Below are 13,972 nucleotides of genomic sequence, written 5' to 3'. Positions count from 1 at the left end.
AAGACAAACCAGCTTCTTGGTCCAATGATTAAACTAGAGTAAAAGTTCAAAGGAGTCATTTCACTGAACATAATATCACCAATATGTTACATTGGCTGAGTAATGAGCTGAGTTAATAATTAACCAAGAGGAGAATTACCACATCAACAGTATTACCTATCAAAGACATGCAATTGAGAACTATTGGCTTATTTTTTCAGTGAACAACGCATTGATTTTAGAAATATTTAAATCAGCAAAGTCACCAGAAAATAAGGAAAAGGATTCTCTCAAAAGAGAGAGAAAAATTAACATATTTTAACGAGATAAATTTTCGTGGAAATGTTCCTCTTGAGGTTACTAAAATAATTGGTTTTTACTCATTTAGAAATAAACATTCAGAATTTTATAATTTTAGCTATTGAATTCAAAATTTCATTCACAAAACTACTACAAAACGTTCCTTGTTTCCTGCAATGTTAACAATTCAATTTCTATTTTCGTAAAAATGTTGCATCAGTTTGATGTTTACAGTTACACGGAAAATTTTCTCTCAAACACTTGAGTTTGCAAAAGGAATGAGAGTATTTCGATTTTTATTTTAGGGCGTGATTTAGCGTCGCTCTGGGTGCGGTTCAATCGTGGATAGCATACTTATAAGCAAAAGATGTATCCGTTTATCCAGCGAAAATCATTTCAGAGCTGTAGTCATTATTAATGTATATGAAAAAGTCAATTTATGCGTGGTTTCATTTTATTTGTCTGCTCTAAAAGATACACAAACTTTCACAAGTATGTTCAAACTTATTAACACCTTGTTTCGGGAACAGACCCTTTTGGGGTTAAAAATAATTTTATAAAATTGTTTCTTCCCGTGAATTTTTTTCTGGGATAATTCAGTCATAAGTATTAACATTCCACTAACCTATTTGCCTGTCGGTGAATCGGATCAACAACACTTGGAAAATATATAAACAACGTCCCTAATACAATAATGTGCGAACCAACGGCTGTACTAATTGAAACGTTTTGGAAATGCAGACTTGTTCTTGTAAAACGTACTAAATAAACTGATGATCTTGCCATAGTTCTTGTTTGGTGTATCAATAGTGTTCCTAAATTTCATTAATTCTATGCCATGCCACGATGGATTTTTCTTTCCGTCGAGTCATTTCATACCAATGCCGCAATTCTTCTTCGCTGCTGTAATTCTGCCCAAGACACACACGACCAAATCGATGTTTTTTCAGCGCCAGCGTGCGCGCCGTAATACTCGTAACAGTCAGTAAAACTGTCACTGAGTTGAGCTCATGCTCCGGAACATGGAATAAAAACATTTCATTATATTCGGGGTCTATCATATGCCGTCTTGGAGTAGTTTTACTCTTGCTAATTAACTCTCCAGTGCTTTTAACAACCCTCACTGCGACATATGTTTCTCGTGCTTTTGAGTCAGTCAACATTCCTAAATTTCTTGTCTTGATAACTTCCAGAAGAAGCTTTCCCGTAATGGGGCGGTATTCTAAGGACAGTAAAATCTCGGGCCGATCTTCTTCGGAGATGGCCAGCTCTCCTTCGTACATGATCGCGCCCGAAGCAGCTTCCGGAACATACGATCCGGGAGGCTGTAAATCAACACATGCGGGAATCATTTCAGAATCTAAGTCCACCGACCGAAGCCGTAGCGTTCCTTCGCCTAATAAATGCTTAGAGCCCATAGTGCCTTGTTCATACAAGCGAAATCTCAGCGACATATCCTTGATCTTGTCCTTGGGAAACAAATACATCGCCATGGGTTCATTAAAGTCTCTCGGTTTTGTTCGAAAACTTTGCCGTTTTCCCGGCAACAGCATGACGCTCACTTCTAACAAAGAAGTATCCCTTTGGTGATACGGTGGAAATTCTATTTTTGTAACAGTTACAGACAGCTTAGCCGTGTGCATGGTGAAGTCAAGTACGACATGAAGCCGACCAACTCCGCGTACTGTTTGATCCATATTCCAGTCAGACACAGAACTTGAGGTTGATATCCTCTTGGAGGGCGCACCGCCACCAAATGCTCGCGGAGTTTCGCTCCGACTTCTTGTCGGAAGTCCCCCGAACTCTCTTCGCGCTGCGCTTCCACGAACCGTCTCGTCGTCTGACACGATACTACTGGTTTCTAAGCTTTGCTTCGTGCGCGCGACCACGCTGGGTGCCGATCTGCCATTTGTTAGACTACTTAGGCCGAAACTTGGGGTACCAGCGAGGGTGTTTCTGCGTTTAATTGCCGTGTTAGGCACTTGTAAGGCCAAGGCGTTAGACGATGAGTCTTGTTTGGACTTACTAGGTAGCGGTAAGGAACTATTTCGCGTGAGAAACGCTGTCGTGTTTTCCTCGTCGTCATCGTCTAGATACTCCGCATCACGCTCGTCGAAGTCCCCCTCTTCTTCTCCCTGTTTTGTGTCGCTGGATGCTTGCCTGAAATGCAGACAACAGCGAAACAATGGCAAAGGACATATGAAAAATTTAACACGAACTACATTCATATCCGAGGCCTCAATTACGACATATTAGCAAAACAGACCCCAGGAAGATGGCTTGGAACAAATAGAATCGTTGCTTCATCTTTGTCTACTAAACTCTTAATGCTCCAGTTCTGTTTATTTGCTGGCACGTTTCGCTTCCCTGATTGGTTCCCGACTCATTTAAGATGCTTTCATGAATGTACGAAATTAAAACATTTGCTCGGTCAATTATGTATGTTTTCCGTGTTCTGCATTCGTTCGTTAAATAATATTTCGATAAAGCTCGCCTTTGTCAGCCTGAATTTCAGTTGAATTTTCCCTCAGTGCCTAATAAAATTGGCGTTTCTTCTTTCCTTACTTGAAAATGCTCTATTCAAACATATTAACCTCTTTCTATTGTCAACTTTATCAAACCTGGTGGCTTCCTATTGACTAAAAAGCCAAAATATTCTTAAGCAATGAATTTGACTTTACAATTATTGCCAACAGCTGTCCTTGTGTTTTAAAATTATTCTGCGCTCTCGCGCGCTCTTTACAACCAAAACATGCCAAACACTCGACTTTTAGTCACGTTTCAATAATTTATTTTGGATTTTCTAGCCATCTAATTCCTGATTTTCTGCGTGCATCCACTTTGTTTAATCAAACCGAGGGCAGAAAATTCTTTGCGGCGGAATTCCTAACCCCACCCTATCATATTCGACAACCGACATAAAGAACGCAATTGAATATGAAAACAGGCTCACGGTTACAATGAAAATAATCTTACACCTTATGTAAGATTTCCTACCTATTTTCCTGTGCTGATTTGTCTGTGTTTTGAGTTTCACCCTCTGGGTTAATAATACTGCGAAAAAAACCACCAATTTTTGCCGTGAAATCCATCCGCTACGCGAGTGAGGAACGCTAACAGACAAGCGGTTGTCCGTAATGCATTAGACGTCCATCTGGTGTTGAGAATATTGAAAATGAAGACTTTTTCTCAAACTTCTGGAAATATTAGAGAGAACATCAATTAGCACACGCTCTTTTCACTTTTCGGGAACATAAACAAGATTCGATTGGTCGAATAGGGACTCGAAAGAAATTAACACAATTGCAATTCGTCGAAAGGGAAAATACTAACAGTGCTCGCAAACTCGCTAAAAACACAAAATGTTTTTGAAGTATACATGAGAAGTTGTCTTTTTCCTCCCCAAAATACTTTGATTGCACTCACCGTTTGCCTCGATGGATCTCCTTGACCAAATCCTTCAACTGATGCCGTCAGCCAATCCGTTTTTCATTATCGGTCACTTGCTACACAAGACGCCGAAAATTACTCTCGGGCTCTAGGAATTGTTACAGTGCCCACACAGAAAATTTCATTTTCTTCGCATACGATCTCTCGTGGACGTAATTGAATTATTTAAATGCAAAATCTAGATGGAGTCAAAATTATGCAGCTCTGACCTAAAATGACCAAATAATACCTTGAAACCGTGCCTGGATCGTTTGGGAATCGCTGTTTGGTAAATTCCTTGCTAGCTCTGTGTGAATTCTAGGCATCAAAGTTCTTATCGCTGGCAACAAATTACGAAGACCCAAAATACTGGCCAACAAGCTTCGAGAAAATCAATTAATTATATACTGTTTTTAAATGCACCTGCTTCCAAATGTGTATATTTACATAAAATATTTTGCCCATAAACTCTTCACGTCGTATTTTTTATGACACAAGATTTCCTTTTGTTAGGAATAGATGTTTCATTTTGTGCCTTGTCGAGCCATAAGCCACATCACGGCAAAATTGAAACAGTTATAAATTGCGCAATCCGACTTACCATAAAATGATTTCAACGCGTTCCATTCTAAACAGCCGGGCTTATTTTTTTGCGGGCGATTCTTGAGCCTTTTATAATCACAGTTAGCAAATAAAAGCTTAAAAAGTCACAACTTGAAATGAGAATTGCTATTCCTAATTTTTGGTGTTGCGGTTTTTTTTTTCCAAACCCATAAGTTTTCTACTTTAGAGATTAGGACCACTCGCCTTTCATCGCGATGCGACAGAGACTATATTTCCCTCAACAAAGGCGATTGTTTGGGCTTTTTTACTTACATAGACTGAGTGGCGTTTATTTCAAATGCAATACCGTGAACGCGACCATCTGGCGATGAAGTAAATAATTCCAAAATTGATTAACCCACCGGGGCCGCGTTCACAAACCAACATGACAAAAAAACATGCAAATGTCCAAAGTTTCCAGCCAGGTAAATGTTTAAGAAATAATGTTTTCCCATTTCAACCTGAGCCACGCACTTTGTGGCAGCGGTTTAAGTAATGTGGCATTAAGAGCATCATTTGAGTCGTGTGGTTCAAAATGCTGATTCAAGGAGGGTTTAAAACTTCGGAATCGCATTTGATCCCAGTAAACATCATCTAAGACCTGTTGTATTTGTTTTGTTTAGTTTTCCGTTACAAAAATCATCATGAAATTTTCTCTAGATTGCAAACTATCATTTTTATTGTAGCAGTTCCTGCATATTAATTTTTTATCCGAAAAATTTTAGCTGTGCTTGTGGTTTTCCAAATGTAATTATTACAATTCAAAATAAAATTAATATTGAATTTATTGTTAAATTTGAAAAATGTTAATTTTTTTGTCTTGTATTATTAACTCTGAGGAGGAATTTTATTAATAAATTTAATATCTAACTTTGCAAATTTAGTCACATTTGATGACAAATGTTGTTTTCCTCAGTCTAATTGCCTCCCATGGTAATAAACTCTCATCTGAATAAGCCTCCCGACCGTTTCACTTCCAAGATCTCATTAGTATCTCTCCTTACTGTATGCCATACAATTCTTATGATGGTTCAGAGATTTTGGAATAGGATCAATCTAATAATCTCTTTTTTCATTACTTGTCTGCTTGATATTGTATTGATGTTGTAAGGAGAAATTATTTATTGGTCACTCATGGGAGTTAAAGGGTTGACCACCCAGAGGAAAAGCTTTGTTAAAAATCACAACAATCTGAGTATAATCATTCAAAAATCTTTTACCATGGTGTTACTTCAGAATGAAGGGTGCACATGCACACACTGGAGCCAGTTATTTACATGAGGTCTAACCCAAACAGTGGTTTTATGCGAGCAGTGAGCCTCATGGATTCTCTATACTAAGAGGGTTGATTCAATTAAATAAATGTCCTTCCAATATTAGCTTTCAGCCCTCTTGACACTGCTCACAAAAATAAATGTTCAGACAAAAGGTTCAGCTAAATCAATGATTGCTTGGAAGGAAGTTCTGTTAAATAACGGCTAAACTTTGTTCAAACAACCAGTCCTGGTAGAAGTTCCACACGGCATTGCAATTGTGTTGTGGTAGAACCAGTGTTAAAAGAAAATTAGGCTAAATTGGCAAAGGAAAAGGTCTTGGAACCATGGAAGCTGTATGAACTATTTAACTATATTATAGCTTACTTTAGTTTTTTTTAATTTTTTTGCATACAGATGCTTACAGTATGCAAATTGTCAAGAAGCTGATGGACCAACAACTAATAATTTTAACCAAAGTCTATAACAGAGAGCATCAAAAGGATCAGGCTTGCATGAGGTACTACCCAAACCTGTGCTAAGGCATGTTTGAGAAAGCTCAGTTATTAAAGCTTTCACTCTCAAGATCTCAATAGTGACTCTCCCTACTGTCTGCCATACAACTCTCCAAATGATGGCTCAGAGAATTTGATAATGGATCAACTATAATCCTCTAGTTGACATTTTTCTTCATTCTGAACTCTTGTCTGCTTGCTATTTTATTGGTATTGTGAGGAGAAATTCCGTCTTGGTCACTCATTGGAATTGAAGGGTTAAGTTGAAGGGAAAGGCAGCTATAGTATATCAACCTTGCACTTAAGTGAACTTCTGGTACAGGATGATGATGTTTTAAGTCTGTATAAATGACTTCAATGCACACTATAAACTCCCAAAGCTATGCAATTTAGAGCTCACTACTGAGCTCTTCATTACAACTTGCAAAAGGCAGCTTTGCGAGGAAATTCTTACTCCTCTAAGGACAAGCTTAATGGACAGGAATCAAAACATGCAAGTGACGAGAATGTCAGTGCAAAAAATATACTTAAGTAAGCTTAAATCACAGACAAATAAAAGATTACTGAGCGCGATAAGTAATCCCGCTTCTCTCCGAATGAAACAAAGGGTAAGATTTGCACACAGCCCGATACTACTGTAACACTAAGCCGTAGTCTAAAAGGCAATCAATTGTTTTTACAATAGTTTTCTTTGTCCAAGAACTGTATGCATAATGAATTATGGGGCTGTGTGGAAATCTTATCGTAACATAAATCTCAACCGGCGCGACACTAATTATCAGGCAGAGAAATGATAGTGATGTAAAGTAACTGGCTTAATCGTATTTCAAACTGTAATTTTTAGACCAGAAACAATGAGAACAGAGAAGTACATTAAAAGTGTACCTGGCACCAAATAACAAGATCGGGTTATAACAAACCTCGTGAGCTTGCTCTGTTCCTTTGAATGGTCAGCGTAAAAGCTGAAGAAGCTGCCACTAAGCGATGAACATAGCCAAAGACACGGCATCATCGTCAGAATTTAGGACAAAGGTCTCTGACCAACTGAATGAACAACTCTTCAGGAATGTTTGTGTTAATGGCTCACGTTCAACCATTTTGTCCATAGGCTTTTCCGGGCAGGCAAAAACGATAACACGAGGTAACAAAGCACGTGCCGAGGATGAATACCATAGTAAAGGTCAAAATAATTCAAAGCTTAAAAAATTTAAAAATTGACGAGTGGGTCATGAACTTCACTAGTGGAGGATAGACACATGGACTACCATCGACACAGCAGTCTGTTAGACGTTGTACATGCGCGAGGGGTTCACTTTTGGCCGGCCGCGCGATGCCGTGCGCCAATTTCCCGCGTAAAATTGCAGAATATGACAGTCAGATAGAAATAGGCACTGTCAAGCAAAATACGCAAAATAATTTAAAGTATTAAAGAAATTTGTTAAAGGAAACACAATGAGAGAAAAGTAAAACTTGACACTGTGAACACAAACCCTATCAAATCAATTATAAATTGTAAAAATTAATTCAGACATGTAAAGAAAAAAGTGCAAACAATTTTTAATGAAACATTCCATAAAATGGTACCCTGTTTCAGTGCTATGCACAAGCATGTGCAATGTACTGGTCTCACCAGTATTTCTGGATACAAAGTTCTGTATCGCGTGAAACTCACGGGTGAGTGAAAATATCCCTACGTGTGCATCTCTTTTGTCCAATTTTGTCCCTAAGGAAAGACGTTTAACTAAAACCCCACCGGTTATTATCAGCAACTGAAACATTTTTTTTCTGTTGCCACACAGCAGCCTATAAAAGATAATTTGCTTTGCCACCTCATTAACAAAACGTTAACTGAAGGTCTAAAATCGACAGATCAAAAAGTGAAAAAAATTTGAAATACCAGCAAGCAAGTCTGTTTTATCGATCGACTATACAACCAAGGGTTTGTACCATGGTGCACTTCTTACTGTCAATGTTTTATCGAGGCTTTGCTACATATCTGCTGTCAGCTGGTGTAAAATTTTCACTGAAAAGTCTTATCATTTTAGAAAAACAAGTGTCTTCATAGCCATAGAGTACAAACATCTTATAAAATATTTTTCCATGAAAGAATAGTATTGCTATTAAAAAATTATTAAAAAAGTATTAAAAATTTCCACCCAAAAGCTTAGTTCTGAAACGCAACATTGAGAGTACACACTTGATTACCCCTTAATTAGCCACTATATTTCAACAAATAGCATTAAAAACTGTAAGAATCTTATTAAACTCGGTAGCCGCTGATTCAATGAAACTTTTCCTAAAAATTTTGAGACAAACAAATTGATTAACTATTGTCCGCGCTTTGACGCGAAGAGTTGGTGGCCACCAATGAAAAAGCATGGATGCTTTTTTCACTCAGTCTAGTAATTAAGTTTAAAGAGCATGGCTTTGTTTCCAAGCCTTCTCTTAGTCGTTGCGACTAAATTCATGTATAAACACAAGCGCAGTTTACCTAATATAAAAATAATCAATGTCATGATAGATGTTCCATGCACAGATAAAAATATCATCAATGCTTTACCTAGTATCTGCAATATATTTATTGTCATGCTAGATATAAAAAAATGAACCATTAGAGTTAAATCATACTGCGAAACCTCTGTATTTCTTGTTCTTCCCTCTAAATGGATGCATTCAGAGCACTCTGCATACTAAAAAGAAAAGGGACAATTGGAAAAAATCAGCTTAAAATACATTTCATGGTAATGGGATTTGGCAAGAGAACAAAAATAATTGTTTATCATCAATATAGTTCCTCTCTTGATTAGAACCAAAGAGAACGACGATTTTTTCAGTTCCTTGGTTTCATGAGGCTTTTAATCTAACCTCATCCAAGACAACATTCGCTAAATGATTGAAAGGGGTACGTTTGTAAAAAAACTGTGGTGCTGCGTTGGTGGGACTATTACAAGATAATTTGATCTTATCAACTGAGTTAATATTGTAAATTGGCTACCGTGTAGTGTTTCCAGAGCTGTCGTTTCGAGCGTTAGCCCCTCGTCAAAGCGAATGACGAAGGGCGAACGACCAAACCGATGGCAAATTTACATCATCAACCCAGTAGATAATTAACAACTATTTATGGAGGTGGAGGCTAGTGGTGGAGATTTATCTCTCCGTTTCGCGGTTCTGTGACTATCGATGAATAACGAAGAATATTCGGAGTTTGAGTAGCCAATCAAGGCGCTCCTTCAACTCAATCCACGAATTTTGTATATATTAAAACCAAATTACCGGCAACCGTATATGATGGTCTTTTGCTTCTTCAGCATCTTACAGTTACAAACTTAGCTATGTTACCCCTTCTTATTCATTAATTATTTACTTATTTATTTATTTATTTATCTATTCATTTGTGGCGTTTGGTAATGTGGAGGGGATTCTTCTGAGTGCTCTGACTTGTAAACACTCGTCATCACCACACCGTGTTCTCGGATCCTTTTGAAACCAAATTTACTTAAATGACTGGGCAGAAATCAAGCGTGTCTACCTCTGCACTCGAACTCTTTCGCTTGGCCGCACCTGTTGTAAATTTGATTAATTAGACTGATTGCTTACGTGTCATTTCTTTATCTTTTGATTGGTCAGAGGTCGTGGGCATAAGCTTTCTTTGCCTTGAGACACGTCTTAACAACACACTTATAACGCTTGAATAGGGCAAATTCCATTCATGCAAATTTGAGGAAATTATTGTTCACCACTCGCTCATTTTCTTGGATGTTTTTGAAGTCTTGGCAGAAGTTGTGCCAAAGGTTTGTAGGAAAAAAAATGGAAATTTAACGTTTTTGCCTTTTTGTTCACGGAGAGATTCATCCCTCAAAATGAACAAAAGAGACGGACACGGAAAGATTGTTTGTAGCTGAATCGAATTTGAATCTGGCTGCAGTAAAATTTGCCGTTGAAATTTATGAAAATTTGGTGGATTTCGCGAGTTTGTGCTATTCCAGCTCAATTTCTGCCAGCTTTCTGTTTCTATAAATGTCTTCCCGTTATGTACAGAGGGGGCTATATTCGGTCTTCGATTGATTCCTCCCACTCTTCAGTTTACTGTTAACTCTTTCAAGCGCTTGTTGGACACGTTTTGGCAAGCCAACGACTTAATGTGACGCTTAGTGAAATAAAGCTTTTCTAGGCTCTGTAATCACTTCAATTATGACAAACTGATCAATTTTCGTAAGCTATAGTAAAGTACATTTCTTAAGTGGCAAGTTTTCGAAAGAGACAAATTTGAAATTCGTTGAATATAAGAATTTTCAAGGGGCTAGCACTAACTGCAAAATGCCCAGTGAGCATTTTACTTCGTTTTAACCAGATTGTATGGTGTAATTGTTAAGAGTAAAATAAAACGACAAAACCGTACCTTATTTAAAGAGTGGGTGCCATTGCGTGACAACGCGCTCAGATCCCGTCACGACTTGATTCCAATGATTTTGCTGCTCATGACTACTGGACTGTTTTCCAAAGCAAACTTCTCCAATATTCTCTCTCTTTCCTCGCCTCTCTGTCATACGGAACAGCGTGAAAACGACGGCGATGCTGGACAGCTTGTCGTACGTCACGCGAAACATAAACATCTCGTTGAATTCTGCATCGATAACGTGTTTCTTTAGCGAGGTTCGACATACGCGTAACACTTGGTTGTTATCTCCAATCAGCTTCATTTCAACCGCGAGGTCTTGCGGTTTGGAGTTGTTGAGGAGACCCAGATGGCGGGTTTTTATAACTTCAGCAATCAGCTTTCTTGTCAAGGAACGGTATTCCAGAGAGAGTAAAATTTCAGGTTTGGAATCTTCTGACGATGTCTGCCCGTTAGCGCCCGTGACAGACTCTATGTAGCGGGAGTCAATGGCGTAGGTCTCGGGAATATTCAGATCCAAGGCGATTTTAACCGCCTGTGGAGTGAGATTTATTTCTCCAAGGCTCACAACTCCCTGGCCAATCAGATGTTTGGACATGGCGCGGTGGTTGTACAAACGAAACCTGAGGGACATTGTTTTGATTTTCTCTTTCGGCGTCAGAGTCATTGTAAACGGATCCTTGAACTTCTTTGGACGCGCACGGAAGCTATGCTGATGAATGGGTAGTAGAGTGCAACTCACCTCTAGATCATCCATCTTCCACTTCTGGAACGGAGGGAATTCTACTCCCAGTAGAGTCAGGGTCAGTTTGGATGGTGCAGGATCATACACGAACTGCAGATTTAGTCGTCCGCCTGTCCCGACTTCCCTGGTAATTTTCGAAGGAGTGCCATTCTCTTGCATAACTTGAATACTCGCGGGCGCGTTTAAGGTGGAATCCTCCTCGCTTCCCACAGTAGACGGCGCTGTTGATGCAGTATTCGCTTCTTCATAGCTGGGTCTGTAATCGTCGCTTGGTGAAACCGCAGGCGCCGACTCCGGCGGAGTTGCCACGTATTCAAGTTCCAAGTCACTAGTTTTGTCAACAACTTTTCCCTTGTCTTCCAAAGCTTCTTTCCCTTTTTCTATTGGGGCGTCTGGCTGGTCTTTTGCCACAGATTTTTTCTGCACTTTTGGTCTGTTCGTCTCTCCACTAAGGCAGCACCGCCACAACGAGAATATAGAAACAGATTTTTTCGTTTCTTTCACTTCTTTCTTAGACATGATGAAATTTTCTGTCACTGAAGTGAAAAGCTTACTTGCTCTTAAGGAATTTCACTTTCAACAAGCCTTTTTAACTTAACTTTGAAAACGTGAACCTCTTCGCCTAAAGTTTGCGATCGGAATTTTTTAAAACAAAACCACAGACGATGGTGTTTATGTCGAGGATCGTTTGCAAATAAACACACGGCGAGCGCACGTAGGAAGAACGACAAATTCTATCGTCATCTAAACCTCAGTCATAAATTTGACTTGTTAATAAGTTTAACAATCTTTGGCGCTCTTTTTGTTGGCAAGTTATCGCTTTGTCTATTGTTTCGGCACCAATAATATTCGATTAAGGACACCCCAAAGCATTTACTCAGTGGTCGTTTGCCTCACATGAATGACTCTTTTCTTTAGATCAGCATTTACTCAGAAATCGTTTGCCTCACGTGAATGACTCCATTCTTTAGATCTATTTGTCATTCAAGCGTTTGCTCAACGGATAGGAATCCGTTTCAAAAACGGTTAAATTCTCGTTTAGAAAAAATCAAACCCTTGTTTGAATTTCAAAAGAGTAATACATCCACTCAAGTTTGTCGATCAAAAGTTTGCTTGAAATCAGAAATGCAATAAAAAAAGACTACAGCCCTATTTCAACAGAAGTTATGATACTGTGCTTGCAATTTTAAGATTCAAAAGAATTCATTATTTGTCGGGCGTAAAAACAGCTGTATACAATAGCGAAGATGAGATAAATTGCTCCAAAATACCACATCTCAAACAATCTTATGCGACAGCCTCGGGGGCAGGAAATGGGAATATGCTTACTTCAGATTCATTTGTTTGTTATGTCAACCTTTTTAAAATGACTAGCCGCTCAAGGATTGATCAAAATGTGTAGTTGAAAAGATTGTTCGAAAATAGCTGCTCGGTTATAGTAGTTTAACCGATTAAACTTTCAAATTTTGGTCTATTGTTACCTCGGCACAGCAAATTGCAACTACTGTTATATTAAAGTTAACTCTCTTTAAATTACAATTAAGTCAAAAACGCACGCTGTTACACAATTTCGTAGGAAGCCACTTCAGCGTTCACTTTGCGTCAATAAACTGTAAACGCACGAATCAGCTGAATTAAATTCTTTTTTTGTCCTGCAGCGCCAAAGCAATGAAACAAGTCCTGCTAGAAAAAAAGGTTCGCCATCAATGAAATCTAAATGCTTTTAGGTAATGTTAACCCTTTTTAAATGTTTTCGGTGTCAAGTCAATTACAAAAATTAATGACAAATTCCGCCTGTCTCAGTAAATCAGCATTTAATAAGTTCCATTGGTTTGCACTCTGTTATAGAGTCTTACAAGTACTAAAAAAATATTTCACGGCGAGTTTTGAATTAACACAATTTTGTTGAAATTAGGGAAGCCTTGAGATAATCGGGCTCAAACCTGACTCAAATTAAATCTAATAATTCCTCAAACAAGGTATCCGTGAGCGGAGGCGGGCATGATAAGTCAAAGGCACTTTTTGCATTTTGTGTAAGCTTAAAGGATTTGAACCACGTCTTGGCGGTTTCACCACCCGATTCTATTTTTATTGAGCTTACAAAAATCCCACAGCTACGCACACTATAAAGCATTATAATGTAAGAGGTTTAACCTAGTGTCAAACCATACAATTTCGTAAGCATTGTTTCATTCAAAAGTTAAAAAAACTGAAATATTACGAGCGCTCTGATTGGTCAAAAATCTTTCGTTTATTGTACCTGTAAACCAGTAGAAAGTTTATAAGTTTACTTTATTTTAAAAGTGTTATTTTGATACTTTGTGGATCGCTTGCCCCGAGCTCTTGATTTACAAACGTTTCGCGTGTTCTTTCAACATCCTGCATGGGTTATAACACCGATAAAACAATAGAAAATGCGGTTTATTGCGTAAGAATCAAATAAATAGACACTTTAGTTGTTTCCTTCCCGGAGGCTCTTGGAAAGGATGACGTCAAGTTCGTGTCAAAGAAATTACTTCCCTCCGCCAACGAGCTAGCTTCAGGCTACATTCCACTGGGTCAATGTCAACATTAGAGAGTTCGGGCAAAATTTTGGTCATGAAAAAAGCAGAGGGTGAATAAGGGAGTGAGGGATTTGGGCGGGTTGCGTACCGACGTGTTCATTCTACATTTGTTGGAAAAAACGTCTCAAGTGGGGAAAAATTGGAGGGAGTGTGTTGAATAAGAACGCAGCAAAATCATCCAATCTAGA

General features: G+C 38.5%; 2 protein-coding genes across 6 annotated transcripts; both read right to left on the bottom strand.

Annotated features, from left to right (window-relative positions):
* Positions 1-702: 702 nt before the first annotated feature.
* LOC131793825 (synaptotagmin-14) lies at positions 703-4,579 on the bottom strand. Of its 4 annotated transcripts, none has more exons than XM_059111310.2 (4): positions 4,310-4,579; positions 3,706-3,817; positions 3,277-3,476; positions 703-2,439 (listed from the first exon to the last, which is right to left on the bottom strand). In XM_059111310.2, the coding sequence occupies exons 3-4, from the start codon at positions 3,369-3,371 to the stop codon at positions 1,095-1,097; spliced, it is 1,440 nt and encodes a 479-aa protein (XP_058967293.1). In that variant the 5' UTR covers positions 3,372-3,476; positions 3,706-3,817; positions 4,310-4,579; the 3' UTR covers positions 703-1,094. The 4 variants fall into 4 exon arrangements, with proteins under 4 accessions (XP_058967293.1, XP_058967295.1, XP_058967292.1 ...); XM_059111312.2 differs by having other exon boundaries at positions 3,706-3,785; XM_059111309.2 differs by lacking the exon at positions 4,310-4,579 and adding an exon at positions 3,959-4,278.
* A 3,033-nt stretch (positions 4,580-7,612) lies between these two features.
* On the bottom strand, positions 7,613-11,986 carry LOC131793867 (synaptotagmin-14-like). Of its 2 annotated transcripts, none has more exons than XM_059111368.2 (2): positions 10,479-11,986; positions 7,613-8,769 (listed from the first exon to the last, which is right to left on the bottom strand). In XM_059111368.2, exon 1 carries the CDS (start codon positions 11,737-11,739, stop codon positions 10,480-10,482), a length of 1,260 nt encoding a protein of 419 aa, XP_058967351.1. In that variant the 5' UTR covers positions 11,740-11,986; the 3' UTR covers positions 7,613-8,769; position 10,479. The 2 variants fall into 2 exon arrangements, with proteins under 2 accessions (XP_058967351.1, XP_066027849.1); XM_066171752.1 differs by lacking the exon at positions 7,613-8,769 and adding an exon at positions 9,362-9,640.
* Between the last annotated feature and the right edge of the window lie 1,986 nt (positions 11,987-13,972).

The sequence above is a fragment of the Pocillopora verrucosa genome, chromosome 9 (assembly GCF_036669915.1).
Source record: "Pocillopora verrucosa isolate sample1 chromosome 9, ASM3666991v2, whole genome shotgun sequence".
In the NCBI taxonomy this organism is placed as follows: domain Eukaryota; kingdom Metazoa; phylum Cnidaria; class Anthozoa; order Scleractinia; family Pocilloporidae; genus Pocillopora; species Pocillopora verrucosa.
Note: the sequence above shows the minus strand (reverse complement) of the source record. Positions and strands in the feature narration are given on the sequence as shown.